This window comes from Pieris brassicae, chromosome 10 (assembly GCF_905147105.1).
Source record: "Pieris brassicae chromosome 10, ilPieBrab1.1, whole genome shotgun sequence".
Taxonomy (NCBI): Eukaryota; Metazoa; Arthropoda; class Insecta; order Lepidoptera; family Pieridae; genus Pieris; species Pieris brassicae.
The window spans coordinates 10031210-10055385 of record NC_059674.1 but is presented as its reverse complement, the minus strand read 5'-3'; the positions used below and the strand labels follow the sequence as shown (position 1 = coordinate 10055385).

Below are 24176 nucleotides of genomic sequence, written 5' to 3'. Positions count from 1 at the left end.
ACATAAGATAATACTTTTGAAAAACAATTATTACTCAGTAAATGATTATTTCCGAAACGTTATAATTAATATTAATTTGATAACGTATAATAATAAATGTGTATGATAAAAATAATTTAGGAATTGACTAGGTGATATCACTAATAATTAAATTGTAACTTCTTTTCTACCTTTTAAGACAAATTTTCACGCCATAATATGTGTGGCAGAATATGCAAGCTTTTGATTCTACCACCATATTATTTTTGTACCAAATTCGTACAATAAATAAATACATAAAATAAAATATACTTATTTACTTACAAAGAGTATTTTTATTGTATTAATACATACTCTTTTTAAATTTATTGGCTTTAAGGATTCATATTACACTTTACAGACAAAAGCTATATTCTAAGTGGGAGAAAATAAAAAAAACAACTATACAGTAAACAAATTTATTGTCAATCGGTTTATTTACAGTAGACTAGAACTTTACATTACTTAAAACATTTTAGTATTATAAAAATTAATGAAACGTATTACTGTACATTTAGCACTTAATACAGTATAAATTTAGTGTAATAAAATTACATATATATTAACTAAACATCGAAAAAATGGAAGTTAGTGTAATTTATTATATTTAAAAGTTGCGTCATTCAATGACAATAAAAATGAACTTAGGTGGCAAAAGTGGCAAGAGTTTGTTCGGAGTCTGTTACTATAATTGTGTCATTACTCGAAAACATCGCAACCAAAACTTACTTCTTTATCTTTAGTCCACGTCTTACACGTATCTTTAAACTGTTTTTAATATATACGAGTACGATAATTGTACGTACGTAGGTATTGTATCCAATAGGTACTTGTTTTAGAAAGTAACAATGAAATAAGTCGCAGTTTATTTAGTCATTATTCTGGTGATTTTACAACTCTTATACTTGAGGGACCTCATATTTACTTCAGATATATTGTGAATTAAATTATTTTTATGTAAATCAATCTTCGGATGCTAGTGTAAGAAAGATTTGAAAGCGTATAAGAGAAGATACAATGTTTTTTCCCACTATTGTGGTAAAGGGTTATTGTTAAGCCTCGTTACTGTGCATTCCCACTAAAACCCCCTGCCACCAGCAATCACCCGAGCCAGGACACGCCAACAGCGTAGCCTTCTCCGCATCCCGCCCCGCCATTAACCAGTAAAAATCGCGGCACTACGCTTAACCAGCAGCTTAACACTATTCTAACTAGATGGGAAATAACACAATAGCTAAAGACGTAAGCTATTAGATAGTATATTAGCTTTGTGCTCGTCGTTATGACAAGCAAGGCGTAACGAGGAGCACAAAGTTAGGAACAGTTAGTTACATAGACATAATCCACTATGAAATGTGAGTTCCAATTCTGTCCGGCCAAAGCTTTTGAACGGTAATCCTATTAATTACTCTTACATGATCCAAAATTTAAGCTGCACTTAAGCCTTGAGTTAAGTGAGTGAATTGGGGCTAACATGGTTATGGTTATTCGTGTATATAACCTCTTTTATATAAAAAATAGTCTTATTTATTCCAAAGTATTGGTAAAGTACTTTAGTTAATAAGGCTGACAAAACTTTAATGAATATAAACTCGAATTTATTACATTATTTATATAAACGTTATAACAAGGGGGAACAATTAGTCCGTAAAAATCCAAAGGAATAAAAACCAGTTTTGTGTCAATAGATGGCGCTGGTATGGCAGCATTTTTAAAATAAATTTTATATTAATATGTCGTCTAGATGCGGTAGTTGATCGGTGACTAAGATTGCTGATAAGTCGAGTAGAGTACATAACAAACAAATCCACGTATATGTGTTAAAGAAATATTATTTGTAAGCAGAAATTTCAATTGCCATTTGATGACAATTAATTTTATGAATAAAAAATAAAATATTACTGTTTGATAGTTCATTGTACCTATGAGTACCAAAGTATAAGATAAGTTCATTTAGCAGTGATTCCCAACGGGGGAACAACGTCCCACAGGGTGCCAATTTTATTGTTAAGGAGGGCTTTTGAAAATGTATTAACATTCTTTGGAATTTGAATTTTAGTTTTCCATTATTAACAATTTCTCAGTAATTTCTTCCTTTAATTTAAGTTTCTTACGTGGACAATTTAATTTAAAAAACAAGCCCCCCATAAGTATTTTAAGAAGGCTAAGGTGGGACTCAAAAGGGACATGGCACAAAAAAGGTTAGGAAACACTGATTTAAAGTATTATTATATTTGTACAGATAGCAGACAGTTAATTATGAATCAAAATTTCTTATGAAAATAACGCTTAATATATTATTTGGATATACTATACACTTATAATAATCTAAACACATATAAAATTTATTTTAACTTATTTACGATAAAACACCATTTAGATAAGAAAAAGGCACTACATAATTATATTATAAATATAATATTATTATAGCCGCCTTTGCGCCTGATAATAAATTACGTAAAAGTCATGCCATTAGGTCTATGGATTTTCTCATTCTTTTTACGGCGTTACAGCATACAGATAATGACAGCGACTGTATAGTCTATAGTCTAGTCAAAATATTTTATCTCTTTCTGTCAAACACTGGTGGAAAGGGACAGATGAGTAGTAGACTGCAGTAATGGATCTAATTTTTTTACAGTTCCAGCTTTTGAAAAAGTGTATTGATCTAAAGCTCTGTGCTTCGCGTCATTTATTTTATGAATATAGGCTTAATTAATGTAAATACATTCATTTAATATCCCACTAAGAAGAGCAACGAACATTATGGCTGACTTTTGATTCCATTATCATATAACCTACTTTATAATTATACAATAATACACAAACAACATCAAATCCTTCGGTGCATTTGCAGTATATATTTACAATTATACTTTTTTTACATTATTTAAGACTAAGTGGTACAGAGTAGAGTAAATATTAAGATCTTACACATTCTGTAACTACAAGTAGTATCAATAAAGAATCGAAACTTGCTCTACATGTCAAAAACTGTACAAAGTATTAAATGCTATCGTGAAATACTTTGCCTAATATTGGAATACTTTATTGATGCGTATAACCACGAGATGGCGATGTACGATTGATCATAGACATATAATACCTTTTTATATATTAAAACTTTTTATGGTACTAGTTCATGAAAGTACTTAAAAAATCGTTACGTAAATTTACATTGATTTCGATTAAAGTTTTAAAGACTGATTTATTATCTATGGACTAGGACTAAAACTGTTGATACTATGTTAGGACATCTGTACTTATAAGGTACATAAGAAAATATCTTCTATGAAAAGAGAGGCCTAGGAAGATGGAAGGAAATTTTGTAGTGGACCCGGGCTTAATGAACTATATAAAAAGAATTATTACTAGCGATTTATATAAAATTTAAACTCTTGAGTATATTTTCTAACTAGGTTATATTGCTCACAATACAAATTTTATTATATAAAGGACAAAATACTGATTTATTTAAGCTTAATAAATTCTCTCAAGCATTGGCACTTATCGTCTGACGTATGTCAGAATTTTGACTTTGGCCCTTTATCTGTCAAAGGTCCAGCATTAGCCATAGATAAACAAATATTAATCAACATCGTCAATAAGATTTCACAAATAAAATATCTTAAGCAAATGGGGAATTTTGATAAAAGAAATCGATATATAATTTGTATTAAGTGTAATGTAATAAAACTTGAATGAAAAAAAAACAAATGTTGATTCTCAAATTTGACACTCATGTTCGATATTTAAAATAAAGTTATATCAGTTAATCGATTTCGCTTTCGGATTACATCGAATGGGTGTTCTAATAAAATTTAAATTGCTACACTGGACACTTAAATGTTTATTCACTTCACAGCCTCGTTTTACTGTTTATACAAAAACGGGGCCATCCGATTCTACTCACAGAACATGTAAGTTCTCACAATTTTTGAATTTCGAATCCTCTTTCCCGAAGATCCATGTTAGCATCTGCCGCGCTTTCATACTTGCGCGTACAACACCCCGCGATTTATACCAGTGCGCGGGCGACGACTCTCTGCCTCCATCGGAGGTGAACTGCTGCTGCTTTAGCCTGATCTGGTTGAGGATGCCGACAAGGAGTTCGTCAACGTTGTGGTTGATGCCAACTGACACTTCTATGAATTTCGCTTTGTATGTGCACGCGAGGCATTTACCGTCTGTGAATGGAAAAAAATATTGAAATAAATCGCAATTTTCATAGATTTAAGATAACCTTACTTATTTTTATTCATTTTAAAGCAAATACATATTTAGTTTTACGTCCACTTTGTAGGCGGCCTTCTGTTTAAGATGAAATAATTGTTTCCCCCGCAATCGATCTGACAACCATACGTACAAACTCAATGGTTTTCTATGTAATAGGCACATTAAATAACAATAAATGCGGTTATTAAATTAATACATATCATATGTAATAATTTAATGCAGTAAATAATTTTAATAGGGCTACCTTTGACGTCTGACGAATTTGAAACCACTTCACGAACAAAAATGTTTATTTTGTTTATGGATGGTATTCGGAAGTAGACATAAGAGCTATCAAATTTCGTAAGAAGAGAGTTTGGTCGGCACTAATAGGATTCAAACTAACACACATTACTCTGACACGTAAATTCTCTTCCACAGTTAAAATAAATCTTAAGATATTTTCTATCTCATTTAAGTTACTCTATTTACACAATTATGTAATCTGAAATAAAGTCTCTCGTTGCAGTAGTCAGTACTATACTTGTAAACAATATATAATACATTTATAATAAAATAAAACCAGTGGCGCTACAACAATTTTTAGGTCTGGCCTGTTAGGCCTGTTTCTGAATCTGTGTCATGACCATTTGTCAATTTAATAGGCAAGTAGGTCACCCTTCTGTGACTGACGCACGCCGCGGCCGTCGACTTTTTTTGGCCTAAGGCAAGCCGGTTTCCTCACAATGTAATTCTACACCATTCAAGCGAATCCGAAAGTACATTGGTGCACAGTCGGCGATCGAACCTACGACCTCAGGAATTAGAGTCGCAAAATGAAACCACTATAGGCCAACAGTGGTCGTTTATATACTAGATGACGGAGAGAATAATCTCAAAAATGAGGAACGAGCATGACACCTAAATAATGGTGTAGGAAGATACACGTAGGATTACGCGTGGACTAAGGAAGGCCAAAAGTCGGAGGTAGGAACTGACAATGAACATTAGGGATATTGTCTACCGACACAAAGGACGGAGGAGACAGAAATCCCTGTCTCTGGGACGGATGGTTGACAAACAAACGATTAATAATCTCTCGAAAGTACGACTTGAATTTTGACGAAAATAGGACCAATGTTTAAAATGATCATAAATTACTTTTAATTTTAACATTTATTATTAACATTGACAAATAAACCATTCGTATTAACGGGTTTATACTAATTTGACTTTGACGCTATTAAATTATAATGACAATGGCAGCTGACACTAACAGATTAATATTAAAGATTATGATATCACTACAGACTATCCAAAAGTCTGTTAATGTGTAGATTATTACTATTACTATTCATTTTAGCAAATCAAATAAACCACAGAACAGTTTTGAACTATTTTGACTTTGATGTTATTAAATTATAACGACAATGGCAGCTGATACCGGTGCCTTGCTCCGACATATATAATCACGATAACGGTTCAGCTCAAATTCTATTTGGAACAGTTGCCTCAAGTCGTCCTCGTTCAAAGTTAGTTGCTACCGAATGGAATGTAAACTTTGTTGATTTGTGCATATTTAATGAAATTATTTATCTAGTAATTATGAAAAAAAAAATATTTCAATAAAGGTAAGCGTGAGGTTTATTGAGGCACTTTTCACCCCCAAAAGTTTTTGTATGTAAAAACGTACATCTATGTCTAGAGTACTTCCCATGCTCGCTCTTCTACGATATAATAAAACACAATCAAACTTGTATTTAGAACTTTACTTAACTTAAACATACATATAAAAAGCCCAATCGCTAACAATTGAACTTCCAGGCAAACCTAGAAAAAATGTAGAAACACCTACTGAGGGTAAAATACAAGAAGTGAATAAATGTCTAACAAAAAAATTAGATGTAACACTAGAAACAAAACTTAAATCTAAATTAATAATAATAATAAAAAAGCTAGTCTTAGGATTAGTCACAATTAATATTTAAAGAAAACACTTTTTTACCGTATTGAAGCTATGTATTATAATTATTTTACATATTTTTTTCCGACGTTTCGCGTGCTTTACAGCGTGCGTGGTCAAGCCTGAGCCTTTTGGATAGCTTCAATCCGGAAAAAAAGTATTTTCATTAAATGTGCAAAAGCTATGTTAATAAAAGACAATACAGAATTAATATATTTAAGCTCATTACGAGTCAGAGAAATGTTCCTAAATGTTAGCTTACATCGAAATATTGTTACACTAGCAACAAGTAAATATAATAAAGATCAGTAAAATTTCCGCTCAAAGACGCTAAGCCACTTCACTCTGAATAATATCATTAAGAAAAATATAGCTGTAATAATTTGAGGCTAGCTGTCTCTCGGGAAATCACTTTGCCTCAATAATAGGACATCGCTTTATTAACTCTTATTGCGTAAATTATTGTAAAAGTTATATCAATAGACTTTTAGATTTTTATTGTAGTCGACTTAATTAGACGTAAATTTCTACTTTGTGTCAACCGCGGCAGTTTAAAATTTCGAATTCGCTATGAATAATAACTGCAACCATAATTGAGACAACATTTCCTATTTATATTACTTTACCGACACGGCTGTATAATAATACGGTGTATATTATATCACTAAATCTAAATTTTCCTTATTAAAAAAAATGTATTTTGGCACCACAGCACACATCCGCTCATAGCCTCATGGCTGATTCAAATACGCGCAGAAGAAAAAATATCTACTTTTAGATTAATGTTATTAATGTCCATAAATGTTGTTGTTTTGTATACGTGCAACACTAGCATTAGCTCGTGTGAACTAATGGCAAATATTAACTGTGGATTAAAAATAATCTATTTACAACATTAAAATAAAACAAAGAATGCGATTGTAATAAAACGAATAAGTCAATACCTTGTGTCGAAACAGCTCTGCTTCTCGCTAAATCTATCTTATTTCCAACCAGCACAGCCGGCCTGCATCTCAACATGTCAGAATCCAGTAATCTGGCCAATTCCTGCTCAGCCTTCTGGAAGGATGCCTTGTCTACTACAGAGTATATTACGACGAACGCATCAGGTGGCTCGCAGCGGTCTATCTCTTCCTGTGGATATAATACATAGTTTAGTAACTTTGGCTTCAAATATTCGTTTAGTTCATAACAGAGACGTTAGTAACTCGAAATACACCTCTGCAATTAATTTGCTGGAATATATGGTAAAGAAAAACATTACCAGGAAACCGGTATGTATGTATGTATGAATCACATAATTGTATATAAATAAAATATGATATTAAAAAAAAACTATTTCCCCCAAGATCAGTAATCTTAAAAAATGTCAACAATTCTTCTTTTTTTATAGGTATTCATTATTTAATTATTATTTTTTAGATGATATCCATAAAAAATAAGCCTGTTTTGAAAATCAGGTCTGTGATGTGTGAATGTGATCTGTGAAAAAGACAATATCCATAGAACAGATATCATTGTTATATCTGTTTGACATTAGCAGCTCATTATTTCATGTACGACGAAATTAATTCATATGTTTAAAAAAATTACGTTATAAATAAAAATTGTAATTAAAAAATTATCATAATTTGTTATGTTTAAAGGTATTAATGAAGAATTGTAAGTTTTAGCTAGTGTTCAGATTTCATTTGAATATTGACCAACTGCTGACACGGGTCACGTGTGTTCCAAAATGTAAAGCTGAAGGTGCGCAATACACCAACAGCTCACTTAAATAATAGGATGTATGTGTGAATAGATGTAAGTAGTATTTAAGATATTGTCTTTAAACAATAAATCAGATTTAAATAATTCTCTGTCGTACTCATTCAGTAAGTTTTCGATAATAAATTCTATATCAGTTTTAATAACCGTTATAAGTCTCATTGCACTGTTAATGCAATGTAATAAACGCATCAATCAGTCTCTTGCAGTGTTAACACAATATGACAGAAAGAGACGAAAGAGTAATCTCTTATTCGTAAATGTCTTAGTTTTTTCTATAATATTATATTTAATATTATCGCTTTTTAAAGCAGTAATTTCAAAGTTTCATATAAATATTTGTATTTTGAAATTACTTTATTTTATTTGATGTCCACTACCATCGAACTACTACGTAACTCGGGGCAGTAACTCATTTTTGGCTACGGTCAATATTAATAATTCATCCGTGAGTCTCATATTCAAGGGCTCAAAGGGATGTCATTTTAAAGTGTCCAGAATTAAATTAAAGCTTTACCCTTTTGACGGACGATCTTCATTTTATTTAATGTTCTTGTTTAATATTTTAAGGTTCTCTACCTTTGGTCCGTGGGGTCCTAGCCTTATAAGGATTTTTAAGGAAATAGAAAAAGGGTTAGTCGACATCACAGGAGACTGAAGAGCTACCTCGGACAAAGAATTAGTCTAGTTATTCAAAGGGTCACTGTCAGTATCTTCGGGACCTTGCCTAAATGGACTCCTTTTAATGCTATATTTTAATGTTAGTTAGTATTTTAGTATAAAATTGATTTAGTAGTAGTATTAGCAGTAGTAGTAGTACGTAACATTGTATAATGTTTTTTTAATAAGGGCTGAGATGGGAAATTTCACAATAGAAGTTGGGGATACCCTGGTTTAACTGGATATAGAAAGCTATTCTCTTGCACATAAAAGTGTAGTTATTTTACAAATTTTTCACTTGCCAGAAATATTTCCAGTCCCAGTATTCACGCGTGCATGAGTATAGTATAATATGCAATTCTCGGATAATACTATAGGGGAAAAGCGATAAATATACACTTAGTATAGTTTCAACCCCTCGACATACAGAGCGGGAAACTAACAGAGTGGATTCAAAAAGTTAGGTCTGATTGTTCCTCAATACAATGTTTAGATTGCGCCCGTCTAAATGATTGATGGATAACGTTGTGGGGTGGGATTTCTATTTATGATTAATGAGCCGTGAACTCTACACTCATATTAGTAGCATGAGATTGTGTGTCCTAGTGTAAATATTGATAAATTTCTCAAAAATAATTGAACGCAGATTTTTATTTGTCAGTGGCTTAAATTAATCTTACCCTTGCACTTGTGCAGTTTACGAAATAAAGCTCCGATTCCTCGCCATTTAGTAGAATTGATACTTTCTGCTCTGTGCCGTCCGCATCTAGAAAAAAATATTGAATAGAATATAATAAGGTAACGCTTAAAAACATATTAGGTACGGATAAGAATCGTAATCGTTAATAATAATCCAATGGCGCTATAACTCTATGTCAAAATCAAAGTATAATTTATTCATGTAGGTGACTTAATGAACGCTTGTGAACGTGAATGTGAATGCTTCTAAATTCAAATTAACTACCAGTTCTCAAATCAAGGGCGTGGCAAGCAGAACTTGCAATGAAGTCTCTGTAACTTTTTGAAATGGCCAAATAGTTTTTTTTAACAAAATGTTTGTAAGTACCTTCTCTATTACATCATCACTTTAAGGTCAACAACTTTCTAAGATTATTTGAAAAGAAATGTTATACTCTAAGTTATACACTACACTACACATACACTCTATAAAGTTTGACGTATAGTTTATAAATATGTCTTTTTATATTTTAATATTACTATGAACTTGAAAAGATGTTAATTTATAGATCTAGCAATATTGGCAAATCAAATTAACTACTAGTATTAACGGTTCTCAACTAACTTTGACGTTGTTAATTGTAAGCCCTGTGAGAAGTAATGACTAAGGCAGCTGACAGTGTTTACCAAGATAACATAACATACTTATAAATCATCAGAAGTTCATTTACCTACCTAGAATTCGGACAAACATGCTTCTAGCTATGGTATATGGTAAAATTATTATTACACTCTATTAGCTATTAGAGAAATAACGTTTCCTCTTTATCATATTGCTTAAGATAATGGATAAGAAAACTTAATGTGCCTTAAATATTTTTATAAAGTTCCAGAGTTTTAGGAGTTCAATAAGGAGCATCTGGCTTCAATATAAATTTCCGAGAATGCCCGAGGGTCTGACGTTTTTATGTCACAGCCACAGATTAACGATACTACATGGCAACTGACATTTACTAGACATCTCTTACATAAACAATACACGTTTAGTAATCATTTAACCCACATGTAAAACCCCTGTGTAAAATTCGAATTATTGTTAATTGGCAACTTTACTTAGATTGAAATAAAAGTTATTCTTGTAATGTAATTAAAGATATAGACTAGAGATTTGTACAACAAAAACAAATTTTCCGAAAATGCTCGAGGTTTTATCGTTTTTTATATTCAGACCACAGATTACATCGCAATTGACATTACGGTCACTAATGGAGACAGCGGAACATATACAGACTAAATCGAAAATCTTTTTACATTGTTTAATCTCGCTGAACGTCTTGAAATTGCGTCTGCAGTGTCGTCTCAATTTATTGAAAACAGTTGTTTGGGGTTTTAAGAAGAAACAGTGTTATGCTTTCTAAAATACAGACCTCACCCGGAATAGTGACATTGGCTCTATGGGTGTGAAACGTGGAAGGTGTGTGGATGTGGATAGATATTTTCCACCGACTCCAAGTCTTCGTCAGCTGCTTTCTTCGCCGTATTCTGCGCTACTGGCCCGAAAAGATCTTTAACGAGCAACTTTGGGAGCGGTGCCAAAAAACCCCGATTAGCTGATCAAGCGACGCAAATGGAAATGGATCGGCTATACACTCCGAAGGGAACCATTTATATTCCCAAGCAAGTAGTTCATTGGAACCCGCAAGGAACGCGCAAACGTGGCCGTCCCAGGCCAGATCCACAGTTCCAGATGAGAAAATCAGAGTCGGCAATGCGGTTTCGAACGAGGTAAAAACGAGGCCCGAGGTCGAACGCAATGGAGACTCACTGAGGACGCACTCTGCCCCACCTAGGGGTCATATACATCAAGTCAAGACTTAGAATCGTATAGATATTATACATAACTTGTATTTCGCAAATCATGTCATATAACATACCCGCAATTTACAAATTGTATCTGCAAACTTTAGCCAAGTAACGTGTATGTTAAACTTTATCGTACTTAACGGTCGAAGAAATAACTTGTAAGCGCTTCGTAGATTCAGAATCTAGTTTGTACGAGCCAAGGCACTTCTGCTTATGCTGGCTTTACTTAGGAACTTTTATTAGAGAAGTCGAGATTTTTAACGTTAGAATTTGTTTGAAATTTATACTAGAAATATTATTGCCGCCTATTTCACCTTACGAATCTATCTATCTATAATCTATGAAGCAAAAAAGTTGGCGCGACCGTCGTATATATAATATATATGCATTATAAATATATAATATATATGGTACGGATATATAATCGTAATTTAGAAATATGGCGTTTTTATATAATTTTTCTATTTTGCGCTCAACGACCGACATAGGTCAATTACTAATTGATCCAACCAATTCAACTTGGGTCCTTCAAGAAAAGAGCGTACCAATTTTCAAAAGGCCAGCAACGCACTTCTATCACCTAACATCAGGTGAGCCTCCTGCCCGTTTGCCTTCTATAACATTCATTCATAATATATATATTTAATTTGAACATTATGAATTAATTATTTGTACAATTTGAATTAAACTTTGAGACGTTAAAGAGTTCTAAATTATTTACGTGTATTGTCCATGTAATTAAGGTAACGTATTTAGTTAAAATTAATAAGTAGTAATAAAAACTTAAAACAATCAGAGCTTGATTCATGCCCCAATTCATTACAGAGTCTAACGAGTAAATTATAATTAACGAAAATCAAATCAACGTTCGTGTATTTATTAATCAAGATCTAAGCAAAGCTCCCGTATATCCGTCGAAATTTATTCACACGAAATTGAGGGATTCATACGAAACCTTTATTAAATTTACAATTTGTTCAATATCAAATGGAATTGTCAAAAATAATAAGTATTTGTAGCACAGTTTAGCATTTTACATGTTTACGTAATACAGCTAAAGATCATCTTTGTCAGTGGCCGATGTCTACAACAGTGACAATAGAGAATATTTTTGTATTTACGTCTGTTACAAAGTACCGATGACACCCAGAAGTGGTCCTTTCCTCGCTCAACAAATAAGTATCGCCATACAGCGAGGAAATGCTGCCACTGTTAAAGGTACACTGCCAAACCAAACTATTTAAATTTGTTTTGATTTTCTATTTATCAATTTTCTATTATTATTAGGTAGAGAACATTGTAAACACCGTATATTTATATGTTGTATTACATTACATTATCGTGTATAGATTTCCATTAAACCTTTTGAGAATATTTCATTAACTAAAATCAAATTAATAAGGATTTTAAACTTTCTGCCAAATTAAATTATATGTAAAAGTTACATTAATTAAAAACTCTAAAATTTGCAACTGAAAAGTTTTGAAATCGTTTAGTTAACTTAATACGTTAAACTTTAAGCCTTAATTGACAGCATTTGCGTTAAATAATTTAGACTTCTTTAATGTCTGAATTAAAATTATGTTCAACAATTCTATTTAAATTATATTTAATTTAAATATTTTATATAAATACCACCAGAATATTATTATATATACATATACTATTGATTTTCTCTTCATCACACAAGTGAAAATCGTAAGAGAAAAATAGTAACCATTACTATTTTTTCCAATAAGCAAACTCTTCCTGGTAAAACATTGACTATAACAATATTATGAAACACAAATAAAACCGGCAAATATTGATGACACAGTTATTACATGACCCTATGTAAAGAACTTAGGATAAAAATGAAGGTACTAAATATTGTAATTTTAAGAATATTTATTGAATATGTACGTTAAAGATTAATTCGTACGTGCTTTAAAGATCTAACCAGTGATAAATACCACAAAACAATTCGACTATATTGGAATTGTGTAAAAACATCGGATAGTTAACGCATTCATGCGTTAATTAATTTAATAATTATAGAACAGAAATTGTTGACGGCGAAACACAATATATCCGTCCACCAACGCGTCGACACTCGTTATAATGTTCTATACAAATAGTAAAAATATATCAATGGCGCTGCAATCTTCGCAATCTGTCACACGCCATCGAGTTTTTGGGACTAAGGGAAACCGGTTGTTTTCCAGTCAGGATGTTTTCCTTCAGCGTTCAAGCGAAGGTTCAATTCGTTCACAGTCGGGGATGAAAACCTTCGACTTCAGGAATGAGAGTCACTAGGTCAACATTGCTCTGCATATAATAAAAAATAACTACTAGAAATTTAAATGATTTAACATCTTAAAATGGTTTAGAAACTGTTTGGTACAGAAAATGTGTCTATATTATACACACAAATTAGCAGTTTAGTATCCTCAGTATATTAATCTCGTAATACCTTACAAGACAAAAGCGTGAAGCTAAATTACTTCATGATTGCACATCATGTTTAGTCGTCGTGATCCGAAGCAATTTGCTGTGTGCTTGATAGGTTTCCCATCAACATGACAACGAATATTAAACTCTATCCAATTAAGTCTAGTGAGTGATTGGCTTTGGCTGCGAAAAAAATATTATGTAAATGGAAGAATTTTTTACCGATACAAACGTTGGCTAATTACACATGTGTATCTGTTACGACCTTTATTTAGAATATAGCTGATATTCTATATTGTCTTTGTATATTAATAATAAAAGTGTTATTTGTTACTGTCACATTCGAAATAAAAAGATTAACTTTTGGAGTAGATTAATTTTTACCTAAAGATGTAGTAAATCAATTCGCGGTTGTGACGCCTTAAACTTGATTATAAAGAGAGATCCAATCTAGTAGACCTGTAGTAAAACCTACCACTTAATTATGGTACCAAATATTGTAATATATCACATTTAGGAATATTTATTTAATTTATTAAATACAGTACGTGCGTTAAAAATAAAATAATCATAAAAATCTCATAAAACAATTTACATTACCTGGTTTGAGATTCATAACATTTTAGGCATGTCATGTAACCATGGACATAAAATTATGAATAATATTCAATGCAATAGTTTTCTTCTTTGTTATATTAAAAGTTCTACCAAAAAGGTTTTATTTGTAATCTACCCGATAGTATTTTTGGCAAATAATTAAACGATTTCAAGTCACGTTTGTGTTGGGCGTTTGTTTAGTTAGGCCACTGGTAGTGCTACGTAATTAATTTTATGTTAATCAACGAACTTGGTCACTTGTAATTAACTTTCATATTTATTTATTCTAGATCCAAAGTAGTTATGTCGTAAAATCATTTATGGAAGTTTGTAATAAATTTATGATAACGTTTATTTTTACCTTTGTTTATGGAAGTTTATAAATATCATTTGGGCTTAAAAAGTAAGACAAATTTTGACATGTATTTTCATAAAAAGTTCAGGATTAGCAATTTTTATGAATCCATGGAAGTTTTATATACGCTCATGTGGTATGAATAGTGAACCTCCGGTGGAAAGTCGGTTAAAACTATTGTATGATCAGAAGAATGATTCTAAGATAATTGTAATGGTAGAAAATAAAAAAAAACTTAAATCCGTAATATAAATAAACTAGATTTAAAGCTTAATTTGCGGGCATAAATTTAATACTATTGCCATTATATATATAATGGCATTTTTCATATATCCATTTTTCATTTTTAATATATATATATTTATATATATATATATAAAGCTGAATTAATTTAGTACAAGAATTTGTGTCACCGCTTAAACTTAATATGTGAAACGCGCAAAAGCTTAAAGCATGATTATTTAATTACGCGATACGTAAGTTACCCTGTTACTATTTCGGGTCTACGAAATATATATCATATATGACTCCACATATACAATACTAATTTTCTATATATAAAATATAAAACTATATGAATAACAAAATAATATTGCAACAAAAATATAGTTTAAAATGCGAACGTAAAACTTGTCTGAAAAATCCAATCGAAAAAATATGTTTTTCTCAATTTTGTTTCGTTCGCCAGTTCGCCTATGCGAGATGAAGTTATGATTGTTTTGGAAACACTATTTGATTTATTATGGACTGAGGGTTCGGAAATATTCATTCCAATAAAATGGTGTGATATATGCATAATATAATTACTGCTATCTGTTCTACGTATATAAATGTTATAAGGTTTTGACCAAAAATTATATCTTATTAAACGACATAAATAAGGATAATACTTGAGTTAGGTGATCTAAGCTCTAAGCTTCCAAGTTCGTGTGGAAAATTTTGTGTTTATCCATATCATTACAAATTTAACTTAATATGAAAATTAAGTCATATTAAGATTATCCCCTTAATTCAGGTAAGAATTACATAGACAGTTTCATTTGATTAAAAGCAGATTCAATAGTTTTTGAGATATGTGTGGATGCATTTTTGTTCTATTAATAGGTATTTAAAGATACTTTTTAACGATTTATATTTTTCAAATATATAAAGAAAACTCTACTAGAACAATGTCGCTGAAACAACAAAAAAAGGCGGCTGCCACAAGTCTTTGAGATGAAGATGAGCCTGCTTACAAAACGCTGCACGACCGATCAGACTGGTGTACCACTGGATTCCTCTACCTTACTGGAAGCAATATATGTCCTTTCCAAATAGTGTATATTTTGTGTTCTCAATAGTATAGTAGGTAGATACATAATCATGTTTGACTGTCTATCGTCAGGATTTCCGCTTTTCCGGGTGGGTCGAATATTTAGGATATGATGGACGTACGACTAGAAATCTCTAAGCGCAGTTGGTTAAAATATCTCCTGAGTACGTAGTCTCAATATACCTAGGTACTAGTGAAAATGTTTAGAAAATGAAAAACGGCTTAATGTCGAAAGTTGTAGAATGTAGAAGTAACCTCCATTCCTCTCTATATGTCGTCGGATTCGATGGAACCACTGAGAAAAGCAGTGGGCCCATTGTTCCTTAGGGGTCTCTTCTATAGAATTTTAGACATAGACATAACATTTATTACTAACAAAACACACACCCAGAAACACATAAAATAATAATGAGAGATAAAACAATTTTTTTAAGAAAAACGTTTTTCGTACGCTTTCACCGCATCTACAGGGATCGTAAAGCGAATACCTCGAATTTTATCTTTAGTTCTTGGGAATAAATGAAAATCGCAGGGCGCCAAGTCAGGACTGTATGGCGGATGACTCATTATCTCGACACCTGCCATAGTAAAATATTCAACAGTCCGTTTTGCGGAGTCCGCTGAAGTATTGTCGTGGTGAAGGAGGATCCTGCTTCGAGGGCGCTGCTGTCGATTTTTTTCCAAGGCAACAGGCAAACCGCAATTGGCATACCAGTTTGCAGTAACTGTCCTTCTATCTGCTTGCACAACTGTTGCAAAATGACCTTTCCGACCAAAGAATGAGACCAATTTCTATTCCTTGACTTCTTCCTTTCTTTACCTTAGTTGGCCGATCCTCGAAAGGAAACACCTACTGAGCTTATTGTCTTTTGGTTTCGGGTTCGTAGCAATATATCCAGCTTTCAACACCTGTGACGATGTCAAATACAGCATTTGAGTCACCGCCGTTGAACTTATCTAACATTTGGCGACACCAGTCTATGCGAAGGTGTTTCTGGTCGTCGATTAAAGTATGGGAAATCCATCTGGTACAAAGCTTCCTGACGCCTAAATGTAAATATTTTTTTAATTTGACTCATATCAATGTCTAGGCTCGCCCATATCAGCTGATAGGTCACTCACTTATCTTCCTCTATCATACGTCGCACAGCACTGATGTTATCTTCAGTAGTCCCTGTTAAAGGACGTCCCTCCCACGGATCATCATTGCGATTGCTACGTCCACGCTAAAACTTGTTAAACCAATTGTAAATATTGGCACGAGATGGGGCTTGATTAAGAAATGCTAATCGCAGCCTATCATAGCTTTGTCGTTGAGTAAGCCCACAACGAAAGTCATCATAAATCATTGACCGAAATTTTTTTCGCGGTACGTTATTCTGTTTTAGTTTTAGATTTGCCGCCAATTTACAAAAACAAATGAATACAATATACTACATTAAGTTACCAAAGAGTTCTAAAATTGAAATTCAAAAAAGTTTTCATTGGCAATGTGTCTAAGTGACTAGTTCTTAACATTTTCAGTGTTACCCACGTATAAGCCACTCAGTGGCAGATTTAATACGTAGCGACAATAAGTATAAAATAAAAATATATCAAGACCAAATAAACATTTTCAATAAAATTGTGAAGCCAGAGGTCAGAAGTTTGTGATAAGCTCCTGAACAAGATTCACGTGGGAATTTCTCTAAGCATAAATTGAATCAATCCGAAAATATCATTATACCAAGTTGGGGTAAGCTGGTAAATTGAGTTCACAACTTTGCCGGTACTGATAAAACCATTGTGATTCTTAAATATGTTTTATTGATAAACTTTTCGGTCGATCTCGGTACTGGAGATCTTCCAGAGTGGAGGAGGACGTGACATGGAACAGGACAGTAGTGCTGGAAGTTCACTTTTTGGGTTGTAGAGCCAGCGGAATGAGTGAGTCTGATAAACTTTTCAATCTACTTTTTTTTCCTCTGATACAAAACGCCAATTTCATATGTAAGGACCTAATATTTAATTAAACTAATAGTACACCATAAACACCCGCCATTGCAAAGATATAATATATATTTTTATATAATTTAATTCATAAATATATTTTTTTAATTCAAGAGAAGTAATATATTAAAATTCTTTGAAAACCAAACGTCGCAAACAGAAGTCTTAATTATTCGGTTCATGTAAACGAATATTCGGCTTCGAAAACTTAAGCTCTGTAATGAAATTCCTTAACAAACAAGTATAAAAGTTTCAAGAGGCCTTCAGTCCGTTGGAGGTCGAGTACTAGTGAAAACATAAATGTCATGGACTTAGTCTAATTATAGTGTACGCGAATAAAGGCTATTTTTATTTTATTTTATAGTACAGTACCTGCTGTAACTAGATAATCAAATTAATAATGTAAATGGATGGTCACTTTAGCTAAAACTGTACCGGTTTCCCGGAATGCTACATTCTCAAACAGGAAATAGTTGTGCTAAAGCCGAACGCGTTTCATATTTCTGTGTGAGTGAACACTTCTGTTAATTTACATGTATTTGTTATTAGTTTATAAACAGTCAGAAATTTTTTTATGAGAAATCAGAAACTAGTCGTAAATTTTGGGTCTAAAACATGTCGAAGGTTTTTTAACAACGATTTCAAGATCATTTACCTTATTATTTTAACCAGTGAAGTGGTATCAAGTTATAACTGCAAATTTGTTTTATACATGTCATTATTATAGTCTAATAAAACAATGGATATCGTTACCGTACTTAAGAGGAGTGTTCTCTAGAATTCACAGTATATGCCCCCCTCTTTTAACTGCATATTAAAACTAACTTACGCTCACAATTTCGCCATTCCATTTTACACTCAAACCTTTCCCATAAATAACGCTATATATTAATACCAACATCCGTTCGTAGTTTTTGAGTTTATCGCACTCATACCGGGTATGTAATTTTATGCTTTAGAATTTTACAATTATTGTAATTCACACACATTTATAATTAAATAAGAAAGCGTGTCATTGTATGAGTCATATAAAAATAGTGAAATAGTGACACACAAAAGGGTTTACGTTTTAATTTCGTTATTAAAATTTTCTAAAGTCTAAGTATCACGCAAATGAACGACGTTGAAGCAAGTTACAAAACTGGATGAATATATTTTTAGATATAAATGAAAACATCGAAACGATTTAGACATCAATAAGTCATTTCCTCGTAATAAAAGCTGCGCGCGAGTTTAAGAAAACAACCACTGCCACTTAGTTTGTAATTTTTGCCTTTGCCTAGCAGACCAGATACTCCAGACAGAGAAAATATACAACAATTGTGTGACTACAACCCTTGGTTACAACCGATTTTTTTCATAATAGGCAAGTAATAAGCCTTCTGCACCCCACTTTGTCACTTCGTCATGCTGTAAGCCTTCACGGTATGAGCCAGTTAAATACGCACGCAGAAAAAGAAATGTATTGGGGCTAATAGCAATATTATTTACTTGGGTATAATAATGAGTTACACGAGCGGTACGTAGATTTAATTGGTAGTAAATTAATTGATAAATGATTGCAACGATTTGAGAGCACTGCTTGCGTACTTTAAGTTTGTAATTGCGACGGTCATAAATCTATGAAAACCTTAATGAGCAGAAATGTTTTGGCTCATAAAATTGTGATTCAACATATGCAGTAATATTACTGGGCATGTTACTATTAAATTTATTTAAAAAGAAAACAAAATTCATGTGTCGTCGGAATGTGTATCAATACACCTTTTTTATAGCACGGCGAAACGGGCAGAAGGCTCACCTGATGTTAAGGGATACCGCTGCCCATGGACACACGTGACTGCGTTGCTGGCCTTTTAAAAGCCTACGCTCGCTTGGTACCTACGCTCTTTTCTTGAAGGACCCTAAGTCGAATTGGTTCGGAAATACTTCAGTGGGCAGCTGGTTCTACATAGTTGTGGTGCGTGGCAAAAACTGCTTAAAACACGCTCAGTTGTGGATCGACGGATGTCGATTTAACTTTTTTATTTAGTTATACTAATTTTTATAGATGTAAAAAAAATTATGTTGATGTTTTATTTGTGTATTTTAATAGGTATATTGGTCTGTGAATTTGAATAGTGTAGTCAATTACCAGGGCGCCAAATCTACAAACGTAATTATCATATTATCGATTTTTTTTCATATAGTCAGTAGTGAAGAAAAAAAAAACATTTCTTCATATAGGTACAATGTACACTTATGAACGTCAAAAAAAAAAGAAATATACATTAAATGCTTCTAATTTTGCATATACTGCCAGTTCTCAAATCAAGGGCGTAGAACGGAAGAGAAGAACTGGCAATAAACTCTCCGCCACTATTTTTAATCACCATTTTTTTTGTATTACACCACGTTTGTAAGGAGCTGCAACCATTACACCAGGTTCCACAGGACATCAGCAGGAGGCATGGTGAAATAGGAGCACGTACTTACATTCCCGTGGGAACAACACTCAAATACATAGTCGAAATAACTAACACCACTGCTTACACGAATTCAAGTACGACCAATCACCACAAGTAGCAACCGTTCACGAGTATCACGCATGGCCATCCATCGGCCTTATAAAAACTTATTAAACAAAAACGAATGATTGTTTTTATATTTTCAAGCAATTGAATTATAAACGAAACTCCAGTTTAGTCAAGCGATCCATTGGGAAAAGATATTTGTAATTGATTTCTTAAATTGTTCGGAGCTGTCAAAGAGTCAAAAAATCTTTTAATAATACGTAATCATAAACTTTTACACATTCCTTATCGTGGTTGAATAAAACCCAAACAAAAACAAAGCGCAGTAGAAGTTTTAAAAGCAAAAAAAATGTTTGTATGAGCATAATTAACACACCTTTAGATTCGCGTAATTTATGCGATTACAGAATTTTCAAAGGCACAGGCATTTTAACCGTCTATTTTTATTTTCCAGTCCTGATTACATAAGTATAATTTGGTATAAGCGGAAATGTATAAAAACTTTCCATCTAGTTTATTTCGCTTTTACTTGTTTGTTTACTACTCGGAAAATTAAAAATGACTATGAATTCCACTAGGGAAAATATAATTTATACGGATCAATGATTTTAATGTAATAGGAGGCAAACGGGCAGGAGGCTCACCTGAAGTTAAGTAATATCTCCGCCCATGGACACTCGCATTGACAGAAGGTTTGAGGTTGAAAGTGCGTTGCCGGCCTTTCAAGAATTAGTACGCTCTTTGATTCAGAAATACTTTAGTGGGCAGCTGGATATTATTTATGAAAGTATCAAGTTAAAAGTTGTTTACTATTCGGAATTTAAAACATTTTTTTCCGAAGTCCTTCTGTTGTCGATCCGGCTCTGAATGTACTGAGCCGGATCTGACGGAAGCTAGACTGAAATCTAATACAAAACAAAAATAGAAATAAACATATGATTCTAATTTCTCTCAGTCAACATTCAATCGCTAAGTATTTATTTAACAAAGGAGAATAAAATACATTTTAAGAAAATATTGTGTATGTTATGGAGATAAAATCCGCTTTTAACGAGTCAAGCTATTTTGTGGATAAGGTTCATTATTAAAGGTCTAATAACCTTTTGATGTTAAAAGCCTCCAAAATATTCTATCTTTCGTGTAATAAATATATCTTTGATTTTCTTACGTATTGTGACCGAGTTTTATATCCTTATATATTATGTTTGTACGCGATAAATTTAATAACAATCGAACGGAGTTTTGTAATGTCATCGATATAGTGTTTTACTAAAACTGTATAATTCCTAAAGATTTAGAAGAAGGTGTTTAAGAATTTTGATGTTTAATTTATGTAACGTGACGACTTTTGTCGAAGAGGTTAATAATTTTCAAACCACGCGGACGACGCTGCAAGCGAAGGCTAATTATTAATAATTGCAACGCTTTTCTAGTAATTATCCCAAGTACAAACATAATATTAGTTTTTGTTTACTACTCGTATAATTAGAAATACTAGGGAATTCCACGACGAAAAATATAATTTATACAGATAGACTTAAATACGGACACCGGCTGTGGTTTTTGGTGTAAATATCACATGGACGCGTTCTTGAACAATTTGTAAACTTAGGTTCAGAGTCGAGACTTACGCAAAGTATAACTTTAGAAAAAACGATATCATTATAGTGAGGCTTATGAATATCATGGAACAGTGTTGGCCTATCACCTCAAGCGTGCGACTCTCATCCCTGAGTTCGTAGGTTCGATCTCTGGCTCTGCACCAAACGACTTTCTTTCTATGTGCGCATTTAACATTCGCTCGAACGGTGAAGGAAAACATCGTAAGGAAACCGGCTTGTCATAGACCCAAAAAGTCGACGGCGTGTGTCAGGAACTGGAGCCTGATCACCTACTTGCATTTTAATTAACAAATGATTATTTACAATGATATTTTCTTTCGTATAATATTTATCAGTACTCTTCATGTTGCTAAAAGAATTCAAAGAAAAAAGTTTATTGCACGTAATAAAAAAGGATGGCAGATACAGAAATCTGAGGACAAAGATTGTAGCGCAACTGATTAAAATATTTTTTTATGGATATCATGATTTTAAATGAATTAACAAATTTTAACATTAGCTTAACTTTATCGAATAAGAAATAACAATTTAACTCGGCAGTTAAATGTAAAGTTCTAGAAAGTTTCGCCAATTAAAAACCAATAAACATTGTTTACAAAGCCACAGAGTAAACGCAGTTTCTACGAAACTAACAAAATCAAGACATTTTATTCGTACATTAATTTGTACAGATTTTATTTGAAATAGCTTTGTTTACATTAGCAATTGCTATTTAGAATTTTGGTTATGGCGTCGAAAATAATGCTTTTATCTGAGAAACATATGGTTATAATGGCGTTAATAATTAGTTAAAAGAAAAGCTGTAAATAATGTGTTGGTTTAATGGCGTAAGCCTGCGATTCTCAACCATTTGCATGGCATTTGTATCACGGCAGTGAATCAATTGACTTTTCTATACGTTAGCTATTATTCCATATACGTTCGCTTGAACGTTGGCGTGCCAAAGTCAAAGTCATCATTTATTTCAATTAAGCCCTCAATAAAAGCCCTTTTAAATATCAAAATTACAAGATAAAAATATTTAAGAAAATGACTCTAGTTGCCCTTCTAAAAGGTAGCATTTGGAAGAATAGGCAAAAAAATACATACTTATTTAAAATAAAATTAATCAATGGCACAACAACCTGTTTCGGTCTGAGCGTCAGATTTCTGTATCTGTCTCACGGCCAACACTGCTCAACTCAACTCTTTCGAAATAGGTTTTAGAATATTTTGTATCTATTATATAGATACAAAATATATTTATCAATGTGATTCGATTATCTATAGCTTGCTAGATAAGAAAAGAATGGTCAAGATATATAGAAATTTAAGAGACCTTTTAGTAGCAGCATTTGTGAATAAAATTATTAAACGAAAGACGGATTTAAGTCAAGCGAAACCCTCCATTGATTTTAATTTTGAATTGTTCATTTGGGCATTTAGTTTCTATAGAAAACTGGAATTAGAGATACATCTCTTTTCTTTATATTAAAAAACTTTAAGTACATTTCTCTAATGGCGTTCATTTTTTATCATTTAAAATCATAATAACGTAATCATACATCTGACAAAAATATAGTAAAAACAAATAACTAACGAAGATACTGGCAGCGTTCCCTCAGTGAATAGATACACTAATTCTTTGTCCGAGGTACCTGCCAGCTCTTTGATCTTCTGTGATGTCGACTAACCTTTTTGCTATTTCCTTAGGATCGCTACGACCCCACGGACCAAATCATAAATCTGTGAGATTAGCTTTTTAATTTTAAGTTTATTTCATTAATTTTTTTAATTTTTTCTCCCATTTCTTGTACTTTACCCATAATATTTATTTTTATCTCGTATCCCTTATAATTTAATGTATTGTATTGTTATTTGTTTTTCTGTAAATGCAGCGAAGGGTCAATTAATAAATAAATATAACTCATAGTCTGGCTGTCAAGCTACAAGATGTATATCAGAATTTGCAACTTTCTAGATTTTTGTTTATATACGGTCTACTAAAACTTTTCTTAACAAATAACTCTTGTAAATTTGTTAGTGTTGAACAGAACACATCTGCGCAATGCATGCGTCAGTTATGCATCCCTGAGCAAGTTATTGCGCGCCCGCGGCCAGCAATAGTTGCCATTTAGCATGCCTATTGTGGCATCTAGCAGCTAAAACCTCTCTAACACACCTGCATTATATACTAATATGTACTCAATCAGCA

At 32.5% G+C, this 24176-nt stretch overlaps 1 protein-coding gene across 1 annotated transcript in view; it reads right to left on the bottom strand.

Moving 5' to 3' along the window:
• Nucleotides 1–446: 446 nt before the first annotated feature.
• LOC123715675 (GTP-binding protein REM 1) overlaps nt 447–24176 on the bottom strand; it is an 86894-nt gene continuing 63164 nt past the window's right edge. Inside the window, exons 3-5 of the mRNA XM_045670898.1 lie at nt 9304–9389; nt 7141–7330; nt 447–4205 (exon numbers count right to left, since the gene is read on the bottom strand). Of these exons, the coding sequence (XP_045526854.1) occupies nt 3928–4205; nt 7141–7330; nt 9304–9389 (554 nt within the window). The 3' untranslated portion in view covers nt 447–3927. The remainder of the gene's footprint in view (nt 4206–7140; nt 7331–9303; nt 9390–24176) is intronic.